Source organism: Leucopleurus acutus (genome assembly GCF_964270905.1).
Source record: "Leucopleurus acutus genome assembly, chromosome: 19".
In the NCBI taxonomy this organism is placed as follows: domain Eukaryota; kingdom Metazoa; phylum Chordata; class Mammalia; order Artiodactyla; family Delphinidae; genus Leucopleurus; species Leucopleurus acutus.
The window spans coordinates 12187630-12213132 of record NC_139161.1 but is presented as its reverse complement, the minus strand read 5'-3'; the positions used below and the strand labels follow the sequence as shown (position 1 = coordinate 12213132).

At 64.5% G+C, this 25503-nt stretch overlaps 2 protein-coding genes across 3 annotated transcripts in view; both read left to right on the top strand.

Annotated features, from left to right (window-relative positions):
* Positions 1-3423, top strand: part of CCDC57 (coiled-coil domain containing 57) — a gene marked incomplete at its 3' end in the record, with an annotated part of 106271 nt that extends 102848 nt beyond the window's left edge. For both annotated transcript variants that reach the window (XM_082860378.1, XM_082860379.1), the window contains one exon: positions 3221-3423. In XM_082860378.1, the coding sequence (XP_082716504.1) occupies positions 3221-3423 (203 nt within the window). The remainder of the gene's footprint in view (positions 1-3220) is intronic.
* Positions 3424-6636: 3213 nt separating this feature from the next.
* FASN (fatty acid synthase) lies at positions 6637-25306 on the top strand. The gene is made up of 42 exons (XM_082860377.1): positions 6637-6686; positions 8622-8759; positions 9551-9703; positions 10945-11118; positions 11334-11534; positions 11649-11771; positions 11856-11971; positions 12062-12196; positions 12850-13312; positions 13398-13585; positions 13674-13863; positions 14526-14620; positions 14753-14887; positions 14992-15195; positions 15313-15428; positions 15665-15837; positions 15911-16102; positions 16184-16264; positions 16380-16565; positions 16751-16930; positions 17007-17210; positions 17848-18152; positions 18438-18830; positions 18914-19078; positions 19175-19293; positions 19383-19537; positions 19692-19895; positions 20068-20218; positions 20305-20483; positions 20569-20688; positions 20885-21007; positions 21117-21340; positions 21419-21620; positions 21756-21907; positions 22020-22111; positions 22320-22471; positions 22565-22810; positions 23053-23241; positions 23521-23751; positions 23864-24084; positions 24172-24270; positions 24366-25306. Exons 2-42 carry the CDS (start codon positions 8633-8635, stop codon positions 24753-24755), a joined length of 7548 nt encoding a protein of 2515 aa, XP_082716503.1. The 5' UTR covers positions 6637-6686; positions 8622-8632; the 3' UTR covers positions 24756-25306.
* Positions 25307-25503: the final 197 nt, after the last annotated feature.

The window sequence follows — 25503 nt, the reverse complement described above, 5'->3', positions numbered from 1 at the left end:
AGAGCAGCCACCCAGCTCCAGTGAAGGCTCTGGAGAGCCGCGGCAGACATGGCGCCATACCCCCTGTCTCAGGAGTGCAGCTGAGTCCCCAGCCCTTCCAACTGCCCTTCCAGGCCTGGCAGGCATGCTCAGGGTCGCCCTGAAAGCAGGCAGCCTAGAAGCCAACTCAGAAGGGAGCTGACCAGCAGCTCCGAGCCTCCAGAGAGCTGTGCTCAAAGAGCCAGCCCTAGGAGGCCCTGAGACAGGAGACTAGCCCACTTCCCCCGGGGCGCTGGTCCACAAGAACTTCCAGGCTCAAGGTCATTACAGGGGCCAGGAAGGTTGTGGGGAAGGCCACCCACCGTAAGTGCAGGCCCACACCCCCCTTGGCACTGTCAGCCCCTGCAGGGCCCCCCCGTCCTGCTCCCGGGTTCATACTGGGCGGTCTTCGGCATCTCACTGAACCTTCCTGAGAGCTGGAGCTGGACCAGCAGCCCATGAGAGGCAAGTGCTGTGCCCCCAGATTTCCCTGAAGCCTGATCAGAACCAGTGCAGAAAGACAGCAGAGCAGGTCAGGCAAGGGAGAGCAGGCAGAGAGCACGGTGGGAGCCTCGCTTCCACACACCAGCTCCTGGTCCGAGTGAGGGCGCAGAGTAACCAAGCGGAGACCACGGCTCGGGCACAGGGAGTGTCCTGAGGAGAGCAGGCCTGAGGTGTCCAGCTTCGTGCCTGAGCCAGGACTGCCCTGCCCCGAGAGCCTGTCCTGGAGGAGCCAGTCACCCCCTCAGGGTGACACTGCAAGGAGAGGGACAAAAACCAGAGCCTGCAAGGCCGCCTGTGCCATCCTCCCAGCCTCGGCTCAGAGGCCCTGCCCGCAAGCAGACAGGTGGGTCTGCCTGGCCTGTGCTCCCAGCACACAGTGGAACCACCTGCCTGGCATCCGGCTGAACTGGCAGACAGCTCCTGACAGCCGGGCACAGGGAGCTTGGCCTCCCAAGCAAAGGTCTTGGGGCCTGGGCTGGCCCTTCTCCCTCCACCTCACTTTCTCCAGGAGCCTCCAGGTGGAGACTCTGGGATAGACCCAGGTCATGCCCACAGAACCCCTGAAGGGGCTGCTCCCTCGAGTTATAGGGAAGGACCCCCAGCATCACAGCGGTCAGGGTCCTGACCCTGCCCCTCCCCAGTGGCCGCTGCATTCCAGAAGGAAACCAAGTGAGCAGCATGGAGCTGACCAGAGATCCCTGTATAAGTACTTGTAAAGGCATCTGGGGTGGGAGTGTCTCTGTGTAGAGAGGAGGAGTTCGTCTGGGGTTTAAGAACCACAGACACGGGCGCTTTCCCAGAGAAGGAGAGGCAGCCATGGCCAGTGGAAGCAGAAGGGAGCCTGGGGACGTCCAGGGACGCACATCCTCACCCCACTCCAGGACCCGGTGCATGGAGGCACTGGGCAGGAGGAGAGCAGAACCTGGCCCAGCTTTGGGGCTGAGGGCTCTGGGGAGGCCACTGGGTATGACCCCTGGAGGCTCCGGGAAAGGAGGAATGGTTCCAGATATCTCCAGAGGCCAGAGGAGCAGAAAGAGCACAAGATGAGAGAGGGGTCCAGGGCCTGGGTGCCCCTGGCAGACCCCGAGCTCATGATGCTGGAGTCGCTGGAAGAAGCCCAGCACGCAGCCCTGTGTGTGTGCTTTCAAAGCCCAGGCCTTTCCCATCTCCCAGCTCCACACCAGCACTGTTCTTTTCCTCCAGAGGCTGTGCAGCTGGCCTGTCCTCGGCCTCAAGTCTTGCCCAGGTTGGTTCCTGTCGTCCACCTGTACAGCACGCGGCCATGCGCTGGGCAGGCCTTCCAGACCTCTCCCCACAGCGTCCCACCACCAGACCCAGGGGGGTGGGCTCGGTGACACTGGGTAGACGGTGTGCGTCACTGCAGTGTGTGTCACACGTGTGAGATGCCAGTGCCAGTTGGCCAGGCCCCACCTGTCTTTACACCCTGGGGCAGCATTGTCTTTTATCTTATTTATTTTTGGCCTCACCATGTGGTATGTGGGATCTTAGTTCCCAACAGGGATAGCACCTGTGCCCCCTGCGGTGGAAGCATGGAGTCTTAACCACTGGACTGCCAGGGAAGTCCCAGCATTGTCTTTTTGTGCAGACCCTCCTGGAGCTCCAGACCCCGGTCCTGCCTGCTGGGCCAGCCCAGGAAGGAGAGCCGCCCCTGAGCTTGCATCTCACAATTGCTTTTTATTTATTTTTATTTTTTATACAGTTTTTAAAGGGTTACACTCCATTTACAGTTATTACAAAATATTGTCTCTATTCCCCATGTTGTACAGTACATTCTTGTACGTCTTCTTGGTACTTCTAAAAAAGAAATACAGGGCTTCCCTGGTGGCGCAGTGGTTGAGAGTCCGCCTGACGATGCAGGGGACATGGGTTCGTGCCCCAGTCTGGGAAGATCCCACATGCCACGGAGCGGCTGGGCCCGTGAGCCATGGCCACTAAGCCTGCGCGTCCGGAGCCTGTGGTCCTCAATGGGAGAGGCCACAACAGTGAGAGGCCCGCGTACCGCAAAAAAAAAAAAAAAGAAAGAAATACATTCTTAGTTCTAAAAACTAGGAAAATAGAGAAGAGCTCAAAGAACTTTTTAAAAAATCACCTATGGTGCCCTAGTGCAAAGACAGTCGTTGTCAATATTTTGGAAGTGCTGCCCTGGAGCATTGGCCCATACCTGTGACATGTGGTGCAGCTCCCGGGTCCTTGGTCTGTGCCTGGCCACGCGTGTTGGGGGCTGCTGCGCGGTTGGAGATGCCCGGCAAGCATGGCCAGAGGGCAGGGGGTGGTTGACAGCCTGGGAAATGCCTGGGAAGTGTCGTGAGTCAACCATTAACCCTGGTACCTCCGTGGGACCTATTGCGAAATATGCACGACAGGGGATGTCGTTTTCAGGGCCAAATGTCCTGAGTGCCCAGTGGAGGAGCAGGCCCAGGCCCTGCAGAGCATCTGGAGAGCACGTGCCCACACAGACCTTCTTTGCGGGGACACCAGGGCCAGAACCCCCAGGAACAGCTGTTGCCCCGGCATGGGCTCCTGCAAGGAACCAGGGCAGGCATGGGGTCTCTGGTTCCTGCTGGCGAGCAGCTCGGCCACTCGCACTCAGTGAACCCAGCTCTCTGTACACACCGCATCCTGCCCCTTCCTGCCCCATGATGACGCACCCTCCTTTCTCTTTTCTCTTCACTGCTAGAGCACCCAGCACCTCCAGCAGCCTACAGCCTCCAACACCCCGAGGGGAGCTCCCTGGCGCCTTGGGCGGCCTTTGCCGTCGAAGGGATGAAGATGGAAGCCCAAGCAAGGGGCAAGCCTGCCAGACACCCCAGGGCTCATCCTGCAAAACCTAAAGGCTGCCAGCGGCCCCCCAAGATTCGTAACTACAACTCCAAGGACTGACCTCCTCGAACCGCCCCTCCCCGCCCCTCCTCCTCCCTCCCCCGCCCCCCCTTCTTCTCATCCCTTCCTCCCTCCCCCCTCCCCATCCCTCTCTCCCCACCCCTCCCCCTTCTTCTCATCCCCCTCCTTCCTCCTCCTTCCCCTTCCCCCTTCCCCTTTTCCCCCTCCTCCTCCCTTCCAATCCATCTTGGTCTCTTCCCCCTCCTCCTCCTTCATGGCTTTATCTCCATATCAGGGGTGTGTGTGTGTGTGTGTGTGTGTGTGTGCGCGCGCACATGGGTGGGCACACTGAACTGAAGAGCAGCCTCCCCAGTGCTGCTAAGGCACCTCGTGGACCGATTGCAGAGCCCCGAATTGTTCTTTTAACTTGGGAAGGACAGTAAAAGATTTCCTGGGCTTTGCATGTGTGGCTCTCGTGGCCAGGTTTCTTGTGATTCGAAGGTTCGACCATGAGTGCTTTTGGCATCATTACACATGCTACTCCTGGGGCCTGGTCCGGACTCACGGGGCCTGGAACAAGACAGGCAGCCAGTGTGCTTGTGGCCAGTTGGCGGCCCTCCCGAGGGGGCACATTTCTGTGGAAGAGGAGAGCATTGCCTCACTCACAGCTGTCCCCCCGCCAAGAAGGAGCAGAGGACAGCCCTTCGAGGCGTGTGGCCTGCCGGTCTGCACCCTGGCTGGGTGCAGAGGTGGGCAGCCCCTCCACACGAGGATCTCCAGCGATGCTTGGGTGCCCGGCCTGGCCTACCTGGGGGCAGAGCCCCCACGGGTCCCTTTGAAAGTGTACCTTTCATGAATGTCATCTTGTTTATCAGGTTTTCACGCTTTGATCTCTGTGGAATGAAGGAAGATCAAAATTTACACAGGCATATTGATGTCCTAACCACAGATGCACTGCTCATCCTGGGCGCAGTGCTTGGGGAGCTGCGGGGGCAATGGCAGGTCACTTCTGATGTGCCAGGAAGGAGCACGCTGGGAACAGCTTTGCTGCCAGGTGGCGGGGGTCTCTATGCTCTGCTGTGTCTGGCATGTGGCCCTTTAAGTGAGGTGTTGCCATATGACTTCCTTTAGATGAAAAAATGAGGAGAGATGCCCTGTCGCTTTCCCTAGAAGCACTTCAAAGCCCATGAGTCTCCAGACCTCTGTGGTACAAACCAGGGACTCAATCCCAGCCACCCAGCCTGTAATCGTCCCATCACCTGGGCTCCTGGCAGGCTGCAGTAAGCAGAGCCCTACTGACCAGCAGGAAGTGAGCCTAGGATAGCTTAAGACACCAAGAGTTGGGGACTTCCCTGGTGGTCTAGTGGGTAAGACTCCATGCTCCCAATGCTGGGGGCCTGGGTTCGATCCCTGGTGGGGGGACTAGATCCTGCATGCCAATCCCGCACGCCACAACAAAGATCCCAAGGGCCACAACTGAGACCCGGTGCAGCCTAAATAAATAAATATTTTAAAATAAATAATAAGACGTGGTCTTTAAAAAAAAAAGACACCAAGATTTGAGGGTGTTTGTGCAGCACGGTCCAGCCACTCCTGGTCCAGGTTACCAGGTGTCTGAAAAGGTCTTAAGTAGGAAGGAAAAGAAAATCCCACAGAAAGGTTGTTCGGGACAGCAATTCAGCTGTGGGATCTCGGGGCCCTCTCTCCCCTTTTCCTGTCCTGCCCTTTATTCCACAGTGTGCGAACCAGAAGCCCCCAATGATGAAGCCAAGGGGAAGAATAGAGCAGGGAGTATGGAGCTGCCCTGGGACTACCTGGGGGCCTAGGGAGCACTGTGTGTGTGGGGGGGGGGGGGTGGCGTGTGGCCACGTGAAGCCATGTTGTCTGGTTTGACGTGCCTGTCCGTTCTGTGTTGTCCCTGAACATCCGCGGACAGTGCGACACTCCACTGACAGCCCCTGAGCTTCGGAGGGCAAGGCAAGAGGGGTTGCCAAGGAGCCAGGCGAGGAGCGCAGCAGCGTTTGATTTCAAGACAATGAGGCTGCGGGGCACCAGCCCCAGGGAATTGCCAAGGCTCCTCTGGCCTCACAAGGGTCTGTCTGTGGCCCCAGAAGATAGCCAGGGCGGTGCAGGGCGTGGCCACCAGGCCGGGAGGGCCGTCTTCCTGGACTCTCACTTGACCCCAAGACGGAATGTCTGTTTCTTTTTGGTCTGGAAGTTAAGGGTTTTTTGTAAATTCGGTAAACATTAGAGCAGGGGAATTACAAAGGAGGGCGCGCCGGTGAGCGGAGACGCAGAGTTCCGCCGGTGCGTGTGCGCGCCCGCGGGTGAGAAAGGCCACGTGCGCGCGCGAGTGCCTCTGCCCAGGGAGGCTCCTTTGTTCAAATCACACCAAGAGGTGTCCGTACAGAGCCCGCTTGCCAGATGGCCGCGCCCCGTCCCCGCGGCCGGCTGCGGGGAGCCCCTGCCCGGCCTCGGGAGCGTCCCCCCGGTCCCCACGCCCGCCTTGCGAATCTGGGAGGCGAGGCAGGGGGGACCAGCCGCGCTGCGTTGCGGTGACCGGCAGTAACCCCGCGCGGGGCGCCCTCGGCCGGGTCAACGACCGCGCTCGCCCGCTGCGGTCCGCGCAGCGCCGGCCCATCACCCTATCGCCTAGCAACGCCCACTCGCGCGCCGCCATTGGTCCAGCGCGCACGCCCCCGGCTCCCGATTGGCTACGGCTGCAGAGCGAGCCACGCCCCGGGCCGGCTTCGCTCGTCCCGGACGCCGGCCCTTCAGTCCTTACGCCCAGGGGTTCGTCCGGCCCCCAGTGTGGCCCCAGTATAACCCCCAGAGTGACCCAAGCAAGCCCCGTCCCGTTTCCACTGCGCGCCGTGCACACGTGGCCCCCGAGGCCCCGTGGGTGGGGGCGGCCCCGGGAGGCGTGGGGCGCGGAAGGGAAGTCGTGGGGCGGGGGTGACGCTGCGCCCCGCCCCAGCGCCCCCCGAGTCCCGGGGCCCCCAGCCCGGCGCCCCCCTGGCGCGCCCCCGCGCAGAGTCCCGGCGTCCGGCGGCGGCGCGCGGCATCACCCCACTGGCGGCGGCGCGCCTGGTCCCGGGGCGCAGCCCTGACGCTCATTGGCCTGGGCGGCGCAGCCAAGCTGTCAGCCCATGTGGCGTGTCCGCGCGGGGACGGCAGCGGTTAAATAGCGCCGGCGCGGGCCTAGAGGGAGCCAGAGAGACGGAAGCGGCCCGGCCTCCCCTCCGCCGCGCGCTCCATCCTCGCTCTCCCTCCGCCGCCCACGCCACCGCCCGCGCCCGCGCCCGCGCCCGCGCCCAGACCAGGTACGAGCGGCCAGGCCGGGCCGGGGTCGGGAGTTGGTTGCCGGGGGCCGGAGTCCTGGGGCCGGGCAGGGGCCGGGGCAGGGGTGGTGCGGTCAAGCTCGAGGGGGCGCCGCCGGCCCGCATCTTCCGGCCTTGGGCGCGCGTCGTCCGGCGCGCCAGTGGCGAGGGGTAGCCCCGCACAGCCTGCCCTGGTCTCGGGGTCCGAGCCCCCGGTATGGATGTTCGAGCCCCACGGGGCGCCCGAGGCCGGGCGGCGAAAGGCCCTCGCGGCATGCCCCAGGCCCGGCGGGGCAGGTGGGCGGATGGCGAGGGGCGGACGCCCAGGAGCGCCGCGAACAGCCATTTTGGTCTTGGGCTGGGCCGGGCGGCTGCGGACCCTCGAGGGCCTGTAGGAGCCCCCAGCCGCCCGGTGTGCGCCCAGCTCCGGCAGCCCACAAGGGCCTCGTTTCAGGCCGGGCCGCCAAGCCCCTCCATCCGCAGCGTCCCCCCACCCCCGGGTGCGGGATAGCAGAGTCTCAGCCGACCGGAGGGCCTAAGAAGAAGGGAGGGTGGTGGGTGGAGGAGGCGCGGGGCCGGATGAGGACGGCTTCCCCACCACGTGGGCTCCGTTTGGAGCCCCCGAAGTTCTGGGGGGAGAGCGGCTCCTGCCCCGTACAGCCTCGCGGCGGCGCATGCGACACAGTGCGCTCTGCAGGGGTCTCCACCCCCTTGCCTAGTCCCGCCGGACTCCGCGTGAATAGCAAGTAGGGGGAGAACAGAGCGGGCGCTTTCTGGAGAAGCAGCCGCCCCGGGAGCTGGTGCCTCTGGGCCGGCAAAGGGCTCTTTATTTAGCGCTGGGGGAGGGGCTCCCTCTCTGCCGGGACAGCAGGGTGATCAGGGCACCCAAGGGAGACGCTCTCTCCACTTGCTTGTGCTTTCCTTTGCTCAGAGAGACGCTGGAGGGCCGCTGGTTGGCGAGTCCAGCGGTCATTAGCGCCATGAGGCCCTGGAGCCTTGGTGGAAGTGTGCAGGATCAACCCTGGCCTTGCCCCCTCCCTCAAGGGCTGTACAGGAGCCCCCATCCTGGGCCCACAGCCTCAGGGTAGCCTAGGCTCCCTCGTTGGCGTCTTGGGAACCTGGGTCTGGGTGACCAGGCAGGCTGCGTGGAGGTTGGCAAGCAGGACTCTGAGGCCTCAACCTGTGCAGGTGTGTGGGTCTGGGTAGCACTTGACCGGCACCTGACTAGGAGTAGTTCTCCAGGTTGGAGCTCGCTGGAGCAGCCATACAGGCTGGGTCTGTCCACTGTGGGGCAGGGACCAATTTTGCCCCAGAGCCCCCCAGGCCTTGGCACTCTCAGTGCCTGAGCCGTTGGGCCCAGCATGGAGGACAGCGTGGGGTGCTGAGTGCAGAGCCGGCCGGTCAGCAAGGGTGCGCCTTCTCACCCGCACGTTTGCCCTTTCTCCTTCGCCTGCTAAATTCCCTTGGCCAGCTCTTGATAGGCTGATGGCCAGGCAGCCCTTTCCTAGGAAGGGTTTGGGCCCTTCTCTGGGTTGGCCCTGCCTGCCTCCCACTGTGAGGCCCCCTCCTGGGACCACTGCAGCAGGGCCGTTTTGGGGTCACCCCAGGCCAGGGCCAATGCCCAGAGAGCCCAACACTGCCAGTGAGAGGTGCAGGCAGGCTGGACCGGAGTGGGCTCCCCGCCTCCCAACCACCGTACACATACTTCACCCAGGGCATCCATCCGGCGGGCACACAGCACGGGAGCTGGCCGTGTGGATCTTTGTTGTGGGGCTTTCTGAGCTGCTGCCCTCAGACCCTTGGGTGGGCCAGATGGAGGAGGGGGGTCAGGGAGCCAGGGCGGGGGAGCAGCAGCTGGGCCTCCAGTGAGGCTGCAGACTGGCAGTGTGGGTGCTGAGGTTGACCAGTGCCCGGGCCCCCACACCACCCTCCCTGCAGAGAGAGCAGCCATGGAGGAGGTGGTGATCGCTGGCATGTCCGGGAAGCTGCCTGAGTCGGAGAACTTGGAGGAGTTCTGGGCCAATCTCATCGGCGGTGTGGACATGGTGACGGATGATGACAGGCGGTGGAAGGCAGGTAAGTGGGCCTGGGTTCTCCTCTCACTGCCGCTGGGTACACAGTCTCCAAGCTACCAGGACAGGCCTGCTCTGGCCTGAGCTCCCGTCCCACCTGCAGAGCCAACGGTCACCCAAGGTGAGGCCATGCTGCAGGCTCTTCCTGCGAGATGGCGCCAGGAGAAGGCTCAGGGCGAAGGAGAAACTGGGGCCTCTGGCCAGTGGGCTAGGGACTGAACTCCAGTCCGCAGGAGACTGAGGGCTGGCCCTGGGCGTGGTCTTTGCCCACTTCACAGATGAGCTGGGTAAGCTGCGAGGGGGCAGATCCAGAGCTAGGCCAGGTGGGTGAGCACCTTTGGCCCCACTGCCCACCACCTGGTCCCTGCAGAGCCTGGCCAGCCACTGCTGGCCCACATGTCCCAAACTGTCAGATAAGACACGAGGCTCTCCCAGGAAGCTGGTTGGACTCCCTCACGCCCAGTAGGTTCTTCAGCAGAGCGGCTCTTCCTGATCTACGGGATGTGAGTCAGTGTGGCGGAGCCTGGCCTGGCCTCAGCCTCTGGGGCCAGTGTCAGGCCAGGCAGGGGGTCTCCAGCCAGGACAGGACAGTGGTGGGTGGGAGGACGGGGCCCTCCCCCCACCGTGCTGTGCTCTAGGACACCACCCGTGAGCCTCCCCCTAGGGCCCCCTCTCAGAAGTGGGCCCACCCATCCCGGGGAGCCTTGGCTCCCTGTTGCCACAGGGACGCCACTGTCAGTCACTCGGGGCCGTGAGGTTCCGTGGCTGGCCCCTCCATCTGCGTGTGTTCCACAGGACTGTATGGCCTGCCCCGGCGGTTAGGCAAGCTGAAGGACCTGTCCCGGTTTGACGCCTCGTTCTTCGGGGTCCACCCCAAGCAGGCAAACACAATGGATCCCCAGCTGCGCTTGCTTCTGGAGGTCACCTATGAGGCCATTGTGGACGGAGGTGGGTCATCAGGAGGCTGACAGCCAACCTGGGACTTCTGGGGGCCCATCCCTGAGGTTCCTGCCGCCCCTCTTGAAAGCGTTCCTCCATTTTGCTTCTAAGAGCAACATGTGTTCATGACAAAACATCCAAAACATAGGAGCTGTTGAGGGAGCGGAGTCCTGGGCCGGGGCCAGTGGGCTGGGGAGGCATGGGCCTTGGGCAGGTCACATTTCACAGCTGCACACCAGAGGTGTCCCAGGCACGTCCTGATGCCCCAGTTTCCTCACTCCCCATTGCACGGCTGATCTTGGGGGCGAGGGAGGGTGCCAGGCAGAGTAGGAGGCGAGACCTGGCCCCACGACTGTTACCCTCCACACTCTTCTCTGCCGGGTTGAGTCTGGCCTTGGACAAGTGCCTCGAGGCCAGCTGCCCCTTGTCCCAGGGCACAGACTTGTCCCAGGGACACCAGGGACGTAGAAGTCCTGCCAGGTGGGAGAGGGGAGGCTGACATGTGGGTGAGGCCCCTCAGTAGGTGAGCAGTGAGAGCTCAGCTCTGAGGGGGAACCTGGGGCCTGCCTGCTCCCACCTGTGGTTGACAGGGTAGGTATCCTGACCTTGCAGTTTCTTGTCCTGCAGCAGATGCTAAGTAGTCTCTGGGGTTGACACTGAGCGTGATGGGGTTATGGACACATGCTGCCTGGGGTGGAGTGGAGGGGAGGGGAGAGGACCCTGGTAGGGGAAAGTGGAGACCTTTCCACTGCCCAGGCCCCACCCGGAGACCTTGGATGCGGCTCCCCAGGGGCCGGCCAGTGTCCCTCCCTCCTTCCCAAGCCTGGACACTCGGCTTTTGTCTCTCTCTGTCTTCTTATCTTGGCCCGCCCAGGGCAGGCCGCCCTCAGGGCTCACCAGACCCTGCCAGCAACACCAGGGGCCAGGGGAGTAGCCTAGGGACAATGCTGCCCTCTGTCCCCACCTCCGGCTGTCTCTGGCCGCTGCCTGACCCAGAGCCTGGAGCCCCACCTGGCACCCCGCCCGTGCCTGGGCCCTGGTTCCTTGTGACCTGGTTATCCGTTCTCAGCCCTACCTGGGCTGGCCGCCCCACTGTGGCTCTGCTCTCTCTTCCCTGGCCCACCTCGTCCCTTCCAGAGCCAGGCTGAGATGGAGCCTCCTCTCACCCAAGCCAGGGAGGCTGAGAGGCGAGAGCTGGGTGGTGGGCTGGGCATGTCACAGCAGCTAGGGCTGACCTCTGTCTCCTACAGGCATCAACCCAGCTTCCCTTCGTGGGACGAACACCGGTGTCTGGGTGGGTGTGAGCAGCTCTGAGGCCTCAGAGGCTCTGAGTCGAGACCCTGAGACCCTCATGGGCTACAGTATGGTGGGCTGCCAGCGCGCCATGATGGCCAACCGCCTCTCCTTCTTCTTCGACTTCAAAGGTGGGTGCACACACAGCTCCTCTGGGCCTCGGACTGGGGCAGGGTGGGGCCAGACGGCAGCTGAGACCCTTCCAGACTCTGACTTCCCCCCTCCGAGGAGGGCCTGCAGGGGTGAGGTCCTGGTATCAGAGACTCCACATGGAGGGCACCTGCTAAAGCTGCCAGGGCCCCAAGGTTGGGGGAGTCCCACAGCTGCATTGTGCCCTTGCCTGCAGGGCCCAGTGTTGCCCTGGACACAGCCTGCTCCTCCAGCCTGCTGGCCCTGCAGAGCGCCTACCAGGCCATCCGCAGTGGGGAGTGCCCCGCGGCCGTTGTGGGTGGCATCAACATCCTGCTGAAGCCCAACACCTCGGTGCAGTTCATGAAGTTGGGCATGCTCAGCCCTGAGGGCTCCTGCAAGTCCTTCGATGCAGCAGGTGAGGGCGGAGGGCGTGGGAGCACAGGATAGCACCCCCCGCCCCCGTTTCACCCTACACCAGCCCCTGAGCTCTGCCCTGAGCTCCTAGGCCTGAGGTGCCCTCTGTCCCCAGGGGACGGCTACTGCCGTGCAGAGGCTGTGGTGGCCGTCTTGCTGACCAAGAAGTCCCTGGCCCGACGGGTGTATGCCACCATCCTCAATGCCGGCACCAACACTGATGGCTTCAAAGAGCAAGGTGGGAGCATCCCGGGCAGGGTGAGGGTGGGGCTGCAGGCGGTTAGGTGATTGGTGGTGTGCTGAGGCCTGGCCCCGCCCACAGGCGTCACCTTCCCCTCTGGAGAGGTGCAGGAGCAGCTCATCCGCTCCCTGTATGAGTCGGCCGGGCTGACCCCCGAGTCCCTGGAGTATATCGAAGCCCATGGCACTGGCACCAAGGTGAGAGCCCTGCCTGGCTGTGTGCACACCCCACACCCCATGCCGGAGAGGTGCCGGGGTGGAGTCCTGACCTCCCTGAGTCCCCCACAGGTGGGCGACCCCCAGGAGCTGAATAGCATCATGCGGGCCCTGTGTGCCACCCGCCAGGACCCCCTGCTGATCGGGTCCACCAAGTCAAACATGGGGCACGCGGAGCCCGCCTCGGGGCTCGCAGCACTGATCAAGGTAGGCGGGTGGTCTGGGGCCATCCTGCCCCTGCCTCCTCAGCTTCCTGCTGCCCGGTCGGGGGAGGATCCCCACAGGCTGTGCTGTGGGGTGTGGGCCACTGAGACCCAGACAGCAGGGTGCCAGCATGTAGCCATTCCCTGCCCTAGTTCACTGGGCCAGACATCTTGCCCGGTACTGCTCCACAAGAGACCAAGCCAGAGGGTGGAAGCAGCGGGGCGGCCCCACCTGTCCAGGGCTGCCCTTCCCCGTGGCCTGCTGACCAGTTGGTAGCCCAGAGCATCCAGGTCAGCACTGCTCAGGCTCCCTGGTGCTCTGGGCTTCCTGGGCCACTGTAGCCACCCGTCTGCAGCTCTTAGATCGGGACCTGGGGTGGAGTCTGGCTGAGGGACCTTTGTGTCTAGCCCCATGGCCATTAGTCCGGAGGTGGCAGGGACCCTAGATGAGACCCAAGGCCGAGAGGGGAAGGGGCCTGCGGCTCGGTCACCAGACCACTGCACTGGGGCTGGGCAAGGTTGTGGGGGAAGGAAGTCTGTTGCAGTGGGCAGGTGGCCTCAGAGTGTCCTCAGGAAGGGAAGTACCTGAAGCCCACCCTGACCAGCAGGGCAGGGATCCCGGGGCTGGCCACCCCACTGACCATTAGGCACCCATAGGTGCTGCTGTCCCTGGAACACGGGGTCTGGGCCCCCAACCTGCACTTCCACAGCCCGAACCCCGAGATCCCAGCGCTGCAAGACGGGCGGCTGCAGGTAGTGGACCGGCCTTTGCCCGTTCTCGGGGGCAATGTGGGCATCAACTCCTTCGGCTTCGGCGGCTCCAACGTGCATGTCATCCTCCGGCCCAACGCCCAGCCGCCCCCGCCACCTGCCCCACACTCTGCCCTGCCCCGTCTGCTGCGGGCCAGCGGGCGCACCCTTGAGGCGGTGCAGGGCCTGCTGGAGCAGGGCCTCCAGCACAGCCATGACCTGGCTTTCGTGAGCATGCTCAACGACATCGCGGCCGCCCCCACGGCCACCATGCCCTTCCGTGGCTACGCTGTGCTGGGCGGCCAGGGCGGCAACCAGGAGGTGCACCAGGTGCCGGCTGGCAAGCGCCCACTCTGGTTCATCTGCTCCGGTGAGCCCCCGGCTCCCCAGGGTGTCCCCGAGGGCAGTGGGGGCAGGGCCGCGCAGCCCTGCCCTGACGCCTCTCACTGGGACAGGGATGGGCGCACAGTGGCGCGGCATGGGGCTGAGCCTCATGCGCCTGGGCAGCTTCCGCGATTCCATCCTGCGCTCAGACGAGGCCGTGAAGCCTTTGGGACTGCAGGTGTCGGACCTGTTGCTGAGCACAGATGAGGCCACCTTTGATGACACCGTCCAGTCCTTCGTGAGCCTCACTGCCATCCAGGTGCACCCCCGGGGTCTGGGGTGAGCGGGCCGGCAGGGCGGTCAGCCTGGCATCCCCGGGACTGGCGTGACGCACCCTGTTCCCCCAGATTGCCCTCATAGACCTGCTGACCTCCATGGGCCTGCGGCCTGACGGCATCATCGGGCACTCCCTGGGTGAGGTGGCCTGTGGCTACGCCGACGGCTGCCTCTCTCAGGAGGAGGCCGTCCTCGCTGCCTACTGGAGGGCCCAGTGCATCAAGGAGGCCAACATCCCGCCTGGGGCCATGGCAGCTGTGGGTAGGTGTTGCCCTGCGCTCTGCCATCCCACTCCACCCATGGGCCTGAGGGTCTCCGTGGGAGGGGACGTCTACGCTGGCACCTTCGACATTGGTGCTGAGCAGAGGCAAGGTTCTGGGGTGACTCGCCGGCCACCGTCCTCCTCACTTCAGGGAGAGAGCGACCCTGACGGCCTGCTCCAGTGTGCCCTGTATGGCCTCCCTGAGCCTGCTGGCCTTGGTGCTCAGCACACTTGCCCATGGGCATCAGGAGAGGCCAGCATGTTTTCCCATGAGCCTGAGCTAACTGGGGGCTGCAGGGGAAGGAGTGGGCCTGTTCGCACTTCGGGCAGGCAGGGCTGGGGACGGAAGGACACCCGAGAAAACCTGAGGGACTGGCAGGAGAGTGAGGCCAAGGTCCTCTGTGGTTGGTCAGACGTAGGAGCTTTTGGCCTCAATACTGAGCCGAAACTGGCTCCCGCCTCTGGGGTAGCATTAACGACACCTCTGCCTGAAATCAGACACGGCAGGGGTGAAAGTGCCTCATAAGGGTGCCGCTGTGCAGCTGTCATCACCGCCTCTGTCGTTAGAGCCACCCCGGCAACGTCTTCCTCCCCCTGGGGAGGGGCCGAGTGAGGGTGCCGGCTCCCTGTGGCCACCTTCTGAGGCTGTCTCTGCCCCCAGGCTTGTCCTGGGAAGAGTGTAAGCGGCGCTGCCCCCCTGGTATCGTGCCTGCCTGCCACAACTCCAAGGACTCTGTGACCATCTCCGGACCTCAGGTGGGCCCTGGGAGGCGAGGCCTCATCCCCAAGTCCCCTCCTATCCCTCAGGGTGAGCTCTGCATGGGGAGCGGGGCACAGGCCTAGGACTGCTCGTCCAGCGCCCCTGCGCCCTCCCCGCCCCCACCCCAGGCCGCAATGTCCGAGTTCGTGCAGCAGCTGAAGCAGGAGGGTGTGTTTGCCAAGGAGGTGCGGACAGGTGGCATAGCGTTCCACTCCTACTTCATGGACTCCATCGCCCCTGCGCTGCTGCAGGCACTCAAGAAGGTGGGTTGCTGCCCCATGGGCTGCCTGGCGGGGGCCTCCCGGAGGACGGGCGGGCAGGCGGCCCCAAGCTCCCTCACGCCGACCCAGCCTGACCGTGTGTGCAGGTGATCCGGGAGCCACGGCCCCGCTCCGCGTACTGGCTCAGCACCTCCATCCCCGAGGCCCAGTGGCAGGGCCACCTGGCCCGCACGTTCTCAGCTGAGTACAACGTTAACAACCTGGTGAGCCCTGTGCTGTTCCAGGAGGCACTGAGGCACGTGCCCGAGCATGCCGTGGTGCTGGAGATCGCCCCCCACGCCCTGCTGCAGGTGCGTGCTGGGGGGCAGGATGGTCAGGTCCGGGAGGGATGGCGGTTGGGCTCCGTGTGGCCTTGTGGGGTTGGGTGGGAGCTAGTCAGGGAGGCCCAGCCTGTCTCTGCCTCTCAGGCCATCCTGAAGAGAGGCCTCAAGTCCAGCTGCACCGTCATCCCGCTGATGAAGAAGGACCACAGGGACAACCTGGAGTTCTTCCTCGGCAACGTGGGCAGGCTCCACCTGATGGGGTGCGTCCCCTCGCCCTGCTTGACCCTGGGAGCCCCTCAGCCATAGGCTGGCCTTGAGATCGTCCCCAGGAAGCGGGCCTGTGGGTGCTGGGCCACCGTCACACCCTCACTGCAGCCCCCACCCCACCCCGTCTCGGTCATCCCTGGGGTCTTAGAGGAGAACGGTTGGCAGTACCCACCCCAGGGTGGTCCTGGGGTCAAATGTGCTGCTCACATCTCCCCTCTCCACCCTCCAGCATTGACATCAACCCCAACGGTCTGTTCCCACCCGTGGAGTTCCCGGCCCCCCGGGGGACCCCCCTCATTTCCCCGCACATCAGGTGGGACCACAGCCAGACTTGGGATGTGCCCGCCATGGAGGACTTCCCCAGCGGCTCGAGCTGCTCCTCTGCCACTGTCTATAAGATCGGTGAGTGAGGTGTGGGCAGGCGGGGGGCGGCTCCTTCCTCCCGCTCGCTGGCACTAAGGCCCATGCCCCACAGATGCCAGCCCTGAGACCCCTGACCACTACCTGTTGGATCACTGCATCGACGGCCGCGTAATTTTCCCCGCCACTGGCTACCTATTCCTGGTCTGGAAGACGCTGGCACGAGCCCTGGACCAAAACATGGAGCAGGTGCCTGTGGTGTTCGAGGACGTGACACTACACCAGGCCACCATCCTGCCCAAGACAGGTGAGGCCGGCGGCTCGGGATGCGGGGCGGGAGTGCCGCCTGCTGACCTCTGCTGCTGACCTCTGACCCTGCTGCCTGCAGGGACCGTGCCCCTGGAAGTGCGGCTTCTGGAGGCTTCGTGCACCTTCGAGGTGTCTGAGAACGGCAACCTGATTGTGAGCGGTGAGCGGGGGCACCCGCCCAGGCTGCAGAGTCCCTGGTGGGGGTCTCTGGGTGGACCCTGGCTGCCAGCTCAGCCCGGCCTTGCCCTCAGACCCTCTGCCACCCCCGCCCACAGGGCAGATACACCAGTGGAAGGACCCCGATCCCAGGCTCTTTGACAACCAGTATGGCACGGGCCCCACACCTGTAGACCCCAGTGCTGCGTTCCACCTGAGCCAGAGCGACGTGTACAAGGAGCTGCGTCTGCGGGGCTACAACTACGGCCCCCACTTCCAGGGCATCCTCGAGGCCAACCTCGAAGGTGGGTGCAAGGGGGCCCCACTTTATACTCAGGAACATGCTTTGGGGCTAACTCCTGCTGCCCGGCGTTAGATGCCCAAGCTGGGTGAAGGGAGGGCAGTTGTGGGTGTGAGGGGGCCGCATGGAGGAGAGGGCCCACTGGGGGAGAGACCCAACCTGGCCGAGCTGACGGTCCCTCCACCCCAGGTAACACAGGCCGGCTGCTGTGGAAAGACAACTGGGTGACCTTCCTGGACACCATGCTGCAGATGTCCCTCCTGGTCCCGGGCCACCGCAACCTGTGCCTGCCCACACGCATCACCGCCATCCACATCGACCCCACCACCCACCGGCAGAAGCTGTACGCGCTGCAAGGCGAGACACAAGGTAGCCCCGCCCTGGCCCCGCACACTTGTGTCCCTGCACCAGGTGCTGCCCGCACTTACCCAGCATGTCCCCGCAGTGGCCGACGTGGTGGTGAACAGGTATCTGAACAGCATCGTGGCCGGCAGCGTCCACATCTCGCGGCTCCACGCCTCAGTGGCCCCTCGGCGGCAGCAGGAGCAGCTGGCACCCGTCCTGGAGAAGTTCTGCTTCACGCCGCATGTGGAGAGCGGGTGCCTGGCTGGGAGCCTGGCCCTGCAGGAGGAGCTGCAGCTGTGCAGGGGTGAGGCCTGCGCCCACCCCCTTCATCCCGGGGTCCAGCTCCCAGTTCCTGTGCCCAGTCTGGCAAAGGGGAGCTCATCATCTCCCCTCATCACCCCGTCACAGCCCCTCCTTCATGTGGAGCCCAAATCTGCCTTCCCCTCGTGAGTGCCCCCGGGCCTGGCTCCCCCCACCCAGAGCTGATGTCTTCAGAGGAGGCCTAGCACACACAGGTGACAGATTTGTCCCCTTCTGTCTATGCCCCTAGCCAGGCGTATAGGCGTAATGCCATGAGACAGCTCCCTACACAGGCCTCACACCCAACCTGATGGGTGGGGAGAGCTGGGGAGGGGCAGCAGGGCCATCAAGGCACTGAACCCACCCTCTGGAGAATCTACCCTCTGTAGGGCTCACACCTGGGTGGGAGGCAGAGCAGCCCTTCACCCGCCCAGTGGTCCCGATGGTTGATGCCAGTTTCTAGCCCTGGAGGACTGGACTGCCCACTTCGTCCTTCTATTTGCTGTCAGTGGGCAGAGCCGGGCGGTGGGTCCTGCTTACCTCTGAGTCCCTGCTCCAGGCAGACACCAGTTGCTGGGGGACCTTCAGGAACCCCAGCCCAGCTGAGGCTCTTCCCTAGCACCCATCTCTCTCCTCCCCAGGACTGGCACAGGCACTGCAGACGAAGGTGGCCCAGCAGGGGTTGAAGATGGTGGTGCCCGGGCTGGACAGTGCCCAGGCTCCCCGGGAGGCCCCGCAGCAGGGCCTGCCTCGGCTGCTGGCCGCTGCCTGCCAACTGCAACTCAATGGGAACCTACAGCAGGAACTGGGCCAGGTCCTGGCCCAGGAGAGGCCCCTGCTGTGTGACGACCCCCTGCTCAGCGGCCTCCTCGACTCCCCAGCACTGAAGGCGTGCGTGGACACCGCCCTGGAGAACACGGCCAGCCTCAGAATGAAGGTGGTGGAGGTGGGTGCTGAGCGCAGAGGCAAGCACTGTGCATGTGGACCCAGACGCAGGCAGCCCCGAACACCAGGAGGGCCGGGGCTCCTCTGAAGCGAGGCCGCCCGCACACTGAAGGGGAAGGGCCACAGAGAAGGGGCTGGAGGTGGGCTCTGCGGGTGCTGTGGACAGGGCAGTGCTGGCCCGTGGCCTCAGCGGAGTTGGTGGGTGGGCCTTTCTGGGAGACACCCAGCTGAGGGGGTGGGTGCGCCTGCCCCGCGGCAGCTGATCCAAGGAGCTCTTCCACCCCAGGTGCTGGCTGGTGACGGCCGACTCTATTCCCGCATCCCGGCGCTGCTTAACACCCAGCCCCTGATGCAGCTGGACTACATAGCCACTGACCGCCACCCCCAGGCCCTGGAGGCGGCCCAAGCCAAGCTGCAGCAGCTCGACCTGACCCAAGGCCAGTGGGACCCTGTGGACCCGGCCCCCAGCAGCCTGAGCAGGGCTGACCTCCTGGTGTGCAACTGTGCCCTGGCCACCCTTGGTGACCCGGCCACGGCCGTTGGCAACATGGCGGCTACCCTGAAGGAGGGAGGTTTCCTGCTGCTGCACACGCTGCTCGGAGGTTACTCCCTGGGGGAGACTGTCGCTTTTCTCACCTGCTCTGAGTCACATCAAGGGGGGCAGCACCTCCTGAGCCAGGTGCGGGGCGGGGCCGGGATGGGGAGGGGCCGGGATGGGGAGGGGCCAGGAGGCTGCCGAGCACTGACCCCCCCAACGCACAGGACGAGTGGGAGAGCCTATTTACCGGGGCATCCCTGCACCTGGTGGCCCTGAAGAGGTCCTTCTACGGCTCTGTGCTCTTCCTGTGCCGCCGGCCAGCCCCGCAGGATAGCCCAGTCTTCCTGTCCGTGGAGGACGCCAGCTTCAGATGGGTCGACTCACTGAAGGTCAGTCCCTCCCAGCCCTGGCCAGGCCTGGCTAATGCAGCTCCAACGCTGGGGCCTGGGGAGCCCCCAGAAGCCAACCCCTCCCTCGTTCTACAGAACATCCTGGCTGACTCCTCGTCCCGGCCCGTGTGGCTCATGGCCGTCGGCTGCACCACCTCAGGTGTCGTGGGCATGGTGAACTGTCTCCGAAAAGAGCCCGGCGGGCACCGGATTCGGTGAGATGCCCACTGAGCTGCATGCCCCTTGCTCCTCCCCTCCAACCCCCCCCCCCCCAGCTTCCCCTCACCTGTCTGGCTGCCCATAGGTGCGTCCTGGTGTCCAACCTCAGTAGCACGTCCCCCACCCCTGAGATGGACCCAAACTCCTTGGAGCTGCAGAAGGTGCTACAGGGGGACCTGGTGATGAACGTCTACCGGGACGGGGCCTGGGGGGCGTTCCGCCACTTCCCACTGGAAAAGGGTGAGCGCCCAATGTGGCACCCTGCCCCCCCAGGCTCCTCACCTCGCAGCTGGGTGGGCTGAGAAGGAGAGGGCAGGGGGACCCTGGCTGGAAGCCCTGCCCAGCCCAGGGCTGCGTGTGACCCTGTGGCAGCTCCACTTTCTGTCACCCACAGACCGGCCAGAGGAGCAGACAGAGCATGCCTTCATAAACATCCTCACCCGAGGGGACCTCTCCTCCATCCGCTGGGTCTGCTCTCCTCTGCGCCACGCCCAGCCCACTGGCCCTGGAGTCCAGCTCTGCACCATCTATTATGCCTCCCTCAACTTCCGAGACATCATGCTGGCCACGGGCAAGCTGTCCCCTGACGCCATCCCAGGTACAGGCAGCACACGGTGGGGGGACCAGAACAAAGACCCTTGGGGCCAGGACCTGGGAAGAGGGGGTCCTCACCCCACAATGCTCAGGAACCTGGGAGGCTCCTCGAGCCCAAGCTCACACACTGGGGTCCTCCTGGGGAGGTGAGGGGCTCACCCACCATCTGCCCCCAGGAAAATGGGTCGCTCGAGACTGCATGCTGGGCATGGAGTTCTCCGGCCGAGATGCCAGAGGCAAGCGTGTGATGGGGCTGGTGCCCGCCGAAGGCCTGGCCACCTCCATTCTGGTGTCTCAAGACTTCCTGTGGGACGTGCCTTCCAACTGGTGAGTCGGTCAGGGCTGTGACCTGGGGCCCAACATGGATGTGGCCAGGGATCAGGCCAGAGCTGACCCCTGCGCTGTGCCCATAGGACCCTGGAGGAGGCAGCTTCAGTGCCCGTCGTCTATGCCACAGCCTATTACGCGTTGGTAGTACGCGGACGCATGCAGCCTGGGGAGACAGTGCTCATCCACTCGGGCTCGGGCGGTGTGGGTCAGGCCGCCATCGCCATCGCTCTCAGCCTGGGCTGCCGCGTCTTCACCACTGTGGGTAAGCCTACAGCCCTTCCCAGAGCCCAGGACTGCCCCTCCAACGCCTGAAGCCCACACTTACCAGCAGCGTCTCTCCCCACCAGGGTCAGCTGAAAAGCGGGCATACCTCCAGGCCAGGTTCCCACAGCTCAACGAAGCCAGCTTTGCCAACTCCCGGGACACGTCCTTCGAGCAGCACGTGCTTTGGCACACGGCCGGGAAGGGTGAGAGGCTCCCATCACTAGCCAACCGCCATCCACCCATATTCTCAGCCCCCTCTTCCTCCCATCCCCCCCTCTCCGGCCAAGCTGGAGGAGACACCGGCCCAGGTGGGGACAGGGTCTGGCCTTCTGGACTTGTGCCACGTTGGCTGGGCAGTGGTCTTGACTGTGAGGACCCCTCTTGCCCCCCAACCCCAAGGTGTTGACCTCGTCCTGAATTCCCTGGCGGAAGAGAAGCTGCAGGCCAGCGTGCGGTGCCTGGCCCAGCATGGTCGATTCCTGGAAATTGGCAAATTTGATCTTTCCAACAACCATCCCCTGGGTGAGGCTGGGCAGCAGGCCGGGTGGGCAGGGGGCTGTTGGGCAGGGCAGGGGTCCACAGGGTGGGCTGTCAGCTGAGTAGTGAGGCGGCCACCTGCCCACCTGTCCAGGCATGGCCATCTTCCTGAAGAACGTGACTTTCCACGGGATCCTGCTGGATGCAATCTTTGATGACGACAGCGCCACCTGGCAGGAGGTGTCGGCGCTGCTGCAGGCGGGCATCCGGGACGGTGTGGTGCAGCCCCTCAAGTGCACCGTGTTCCCCAAGACCCAGGTGGAGGACGCCTTCCGCTACATGGCCCAGGGCAAACACATCGGCAAAGTGGTCCTCCAGGTGAGTAGGGCACCCCAGGCACCCCCGGCTCCGGCCCCTGCCGGCAGTGTGTGAACAGCGGTGCTACCTGGGCTGCAGGTACGCGAGGAAGAGCAGGAGGCGGTGCTGCAAGGGACCAAGCCCACCCTGACGGCGGCCTTGTCCAAGACCTACTGCCCAGCCCACAAGACCTACATCATCACAGGGGGCCTGGGTGGCTTCGGCCTAGAGCTGTCCCAGTGGCTCATGCTGCGAGGGGCCCAGAAGCTGGTGCTGACCTCCCGCTCCGGGATCCGCACAGGTGACCGGCCCCAGGGAGCACGAGGGTGGGGCGGTGGGAGAGGCCTCAGTCAGCTCCCCGTCCTGCTGCCCTCCGGGCGCCTGGGCCTAGGGCCAGAGCCCTGATTTGCCCATCCCCACCATCTGTGTCCCGCAGGCTACCAGGCCAGGCAGGTCCGTGAGTGGAGACGCCAGGGTGTGCAGGTCCTGGTGTCCACCAGCAACGCCAGCTCGCTGGATGGTGCCCGGAGCCTTATCACTGAGGCCACCCAGCTTGGGCCTGTAGGCGGCGTCTTCAACTTGGCCATGGTGAGGACGGCTCTAAAGGGGCTGCAGCCAGCTGCCCAGGGAAGCCCCCCGCCCCAAGCAAGCCCTCCGAAGCCCTGGGGCAAAGGCAGGTGCTAAGATCCCCTCACCCCAGGTCCTGAGAGACGCCATGCTGGAGAACCAGACCCCTGAGTTCTTCCAGGACGTCAACAAACCCAAGTACAGTGGCACCCTGAACTTGGACAGGTGGGCTCCTCCCTTCTCTCTCTCCTTCTCCCAGCCCTCCCCCGCACGACCCTCACACTGCTGTCCAGAGACCAGGCCACAGGCCTCTGCCGGGGTCTGAACCAAGGGTCCGGGGCAGTGGAGGCGGTTTGGCAGGCGAGCCAGGGATCCTGGGCATGTCGGCCGGTGGGCTGGGGAGGCCGGCTGGGGGTGACTCTAGAACCCACAGGGTGACCCGGGAGGCATGCCCCGAGCTGGACTACTTCGTGGTCTTCTCCTCGGTGAGCTGCGGGCGTGGCAACGCCAGCCAGACCAACTACGGGTTCGCCAACTCCGCCATGGAACGCATATGTGAGAAGCGCCGGCATGACGGCCTCCCAGGTGGGTCCGCCCGCCCCTCCTCCTCCACTCCTTCGGTGCCACCCTCACTTGTGCCCCTTCTCACCCCAGCCCCCCACCCTCCCTCACCCACAGGCCTCGCCGTGCAGTGGGGTGCAATTGGCGATGTGGGCGTCGTGCTGGAGACCATGGGTACCAACGACATAGTCATTGGCGGGACGCTGCCCCAACGCATCATCTCCTGCATGGAGGTGCTGGACCTCTTCCTGAACCAGCCCCACCCCGTCCTGAGCAGCTTTGTGCTGGCGGAGAAGAAGGCCGCAGCCCATGGTGACGGCAGCAGCCAGCAGGACCTGGTGAAGGCTGTGGCTCACATCCTGGGTGAGGGAGCACCCTGCACCCCCCAACTGGCAGACACTCAGCTCCCTTGAGTCTGGTCTCCCTGGCTGCAGAAGGGGGCATGCCGGCTTGCTCATGGAGGGAGAGACACAGGTGGTCTGTGCAGAGCTGGGTGGGTGCTGTGTGCCATGACCATAGTGATGATGGTTTGGGAAGACCCAGCCATCAGGGCACAGTACCCACCAAGGCCCATCCCCCATTGCCAACTGAGCGCCTCTCCCCAGGCATCCGTGACTTGGCCACTGTCAACTTGGACAGCTCACTGGCAGACCTGGGCCTAGACTCACTCATGGCCGTGGAGGTGCGCCAGACGCTGGAGCGAGAGCATGACCTGGTGCTGTCCATGCGGGAAATCCAGCAGCTCACGCTCCGGAAGCTGCAGGAACTTTCCTCGCAGGCTGGCACAGCTGATGGTAGGTGTGGAGGGGGGTATCCCCGAAACAGCACAGGTCCTCTCAGTGCTGCTGGCCTGTGAGCAGCCTGGACCCACCTGCCCCCACCCAGGTCAGGGCTCGTCCATCTGGCCCCGTCCTGAGAGCCCTCAGTGGGAGCCCAGTGCCCCCATCCACCTCCTACCCTAGCCACCAGCAGCCCCAGTCAGGTGTGTGCGTGTATATGTGTGCATGCTGAGGGATTGTAGCAGGGGACCCCATGTGGCCCCGGCCCTCCCTGGCATCTGCCCCTCTTCACAGAGCTGGTGGCCCCCACACCCAAGGAGGACAGCCCTGCCCGGCAGCAGGCCCAGCTGAACCTGAGCACCCTGCTGGTGAACCCTGAGGGCCCGACCTTGGCTCCACTCAACTCTGTGCAGAGCTCCGAGCGGCCCCTATTCCTGGTGCACCCCATCGAGGGCTCCATCACGGTGTTCCACAGCCTGGCTGCCAAGCTCAGCATTCCCACCTACGGCCTGCAGTGCACGGGAGGTGTGTCAGGGTCCTGCGGGGCTGTCCCCACAGCGGGCCTCCTCCGTCCCCCAGTGGGTTGGGGGTGACGTGCACGTCCAGACAAGGGCTAAGCCTCACGCTGTACCTGCAGCTGCGCCCCTGGACAGCATCCAGAGCCTGGCCGCCTACTACATCGAGTGCATCAGGCAGGTGCAGCCAGAGGGGCCCTACCGCATCGCTGGCTACTCCTATGGGGCCTGCGTGGCCTTTGAGATGTGCTCACAGCTGCAGGCACAGCAGAGCGCCGGCCCCACGAACAACAGCCTCTTCCTGTTCGATGGCTCGCACACCTACGTGTTGGCCTACACGCAGGTGAGGACGGCAACGGCGCCCCTGGGGCCGGGTCTGGAGTCCCAGCCCCTTGTGCCGCCACTGCAGCAGCCCCTCCTCCCTTTGCAGAGCTACCGTGCCAAGATGACCCCTGGCTGCGAGGCCGAGGCCGAGGCCGAGGCCATGTGCTTCTTCGTACAGCAGTTCACTGACGCGGAGCACGGCAGGGTGAGTCTGCAGATACCGCGCGGCCAGAGGCCTCCCGACACCCCTGCCCCCCATTCACGTGCCTGGCGCCACTCATCGTCCTGTCTGTCCTCCAGGTGCTGGAGGCGCTACTGCCCCTCGAGGGCCTGGAGGAGCGCGTGGCAGCCGCCGTGGAGCTGATCGCACAGAGCCATGCGGGCCTGGACCGCCATGCCGTCCGCTTCGCGGCGCGCTCCTTCTACCAGAAGCTGCGGGCGGCCGAGAAGTACACGCCGCAGGCCACCTACCATGGCAACGTGACACTGCTGCGTGCCAAGACAGGCGGCACCTACGGCGAGGACCTGGGCGCCGACTACAACCTGTCCCAGGTGTGCGACGGCAAGGTGTCCGTGCACGTCATCGAGGGTGACCACCGCACGCTGCTGGAGGGCAGCGGGCTGGAATCCATCCTCAGCATCATCCACAGCTCCCTGGCCGAGCCCCGGGTCAGCGTGCGGGAGGGCTAGGCTGGAGGCTCCTGCATGCGGGGCCCACCCCGCCGGCCCCGCACCCCACGTGCAGCCACCAGTAGGACCAGCGCCCTCCCCGCTCCCACCCCCATCCCGGCTGCCCCGGGCGCGGGGCTGGGACCCGCGCCGCCAACTCGGAGACCTGCCTGGTCTGTGAAGAGTCGGCCGAGCCGCCAGCCAGGCCAAGCTTCCTGAATCGCGCGGGCTCTGCCACGCGGGTCCATTTGTCGTTTCTCCGTTTGGATTCTCCTATTTATTGGGTCGCCAGGGAGACGCCGGTTGGTCCACCTGTGAGGCCGGCGCACGGTAGCCAGGCCGGGGCCCCATGATGCCGGCAGTGGAGCGGAGCAGCCCCGGGCACTGGGCACCCACCCTGTTCGTCTGTGTTCATTTTTCAAGAAACAACATTCAAGCTGCTGCTTGGATTTTGAAATTTACTGTAATTGTCTGTGTAAAGAACCATGTCTGGATACTGTTTCATTTTTACACCAACCTGGTAGAAATGTTGTCTCCTCTGGAGCCTCCCCACGATTAAACCGCACGTGCGCTCTGGCCTCTGGGCATCCTTTCTTCCTGACCAGCCCTGTGAGCCTGCGCTGTCCTGGCCAAGTCCTGGTGGCCCGGAAGGGACCACCCTCTGCTCCCTGCTGGAGGAAGGGGGCAACGCCTGGCTCCTGAAAGCAGGCTGGACACCTTGAGGCAGGGGCCCCTCTATCAGGGAAGCTTGACCAGGAGGAGACAGGTA

Coding starts and splice junctions, on each gene's coding strand:
- FASN (XM_082860377.1), top strand. CDS start 8,633: ATGGAGGAGGTGGTGATCGCTGGCATGTCCGGGAAGCTGCCTGAGTCG. Junction 12,197..12,849: donor GGCTCGCAGCACTGATCAAG/GTAGGCGGGTGG, acceptor AGGCACCCATAG/GTGCTGCTGTCCCTGGAACA. Junction 13,864..14,525: donor TGGGGCCATGGCAGCTGTGG/GTAGGTGTTGCC, acceptor CTCTGCCCCCAG/GCTTGTCCTGGGAAGAGTGT.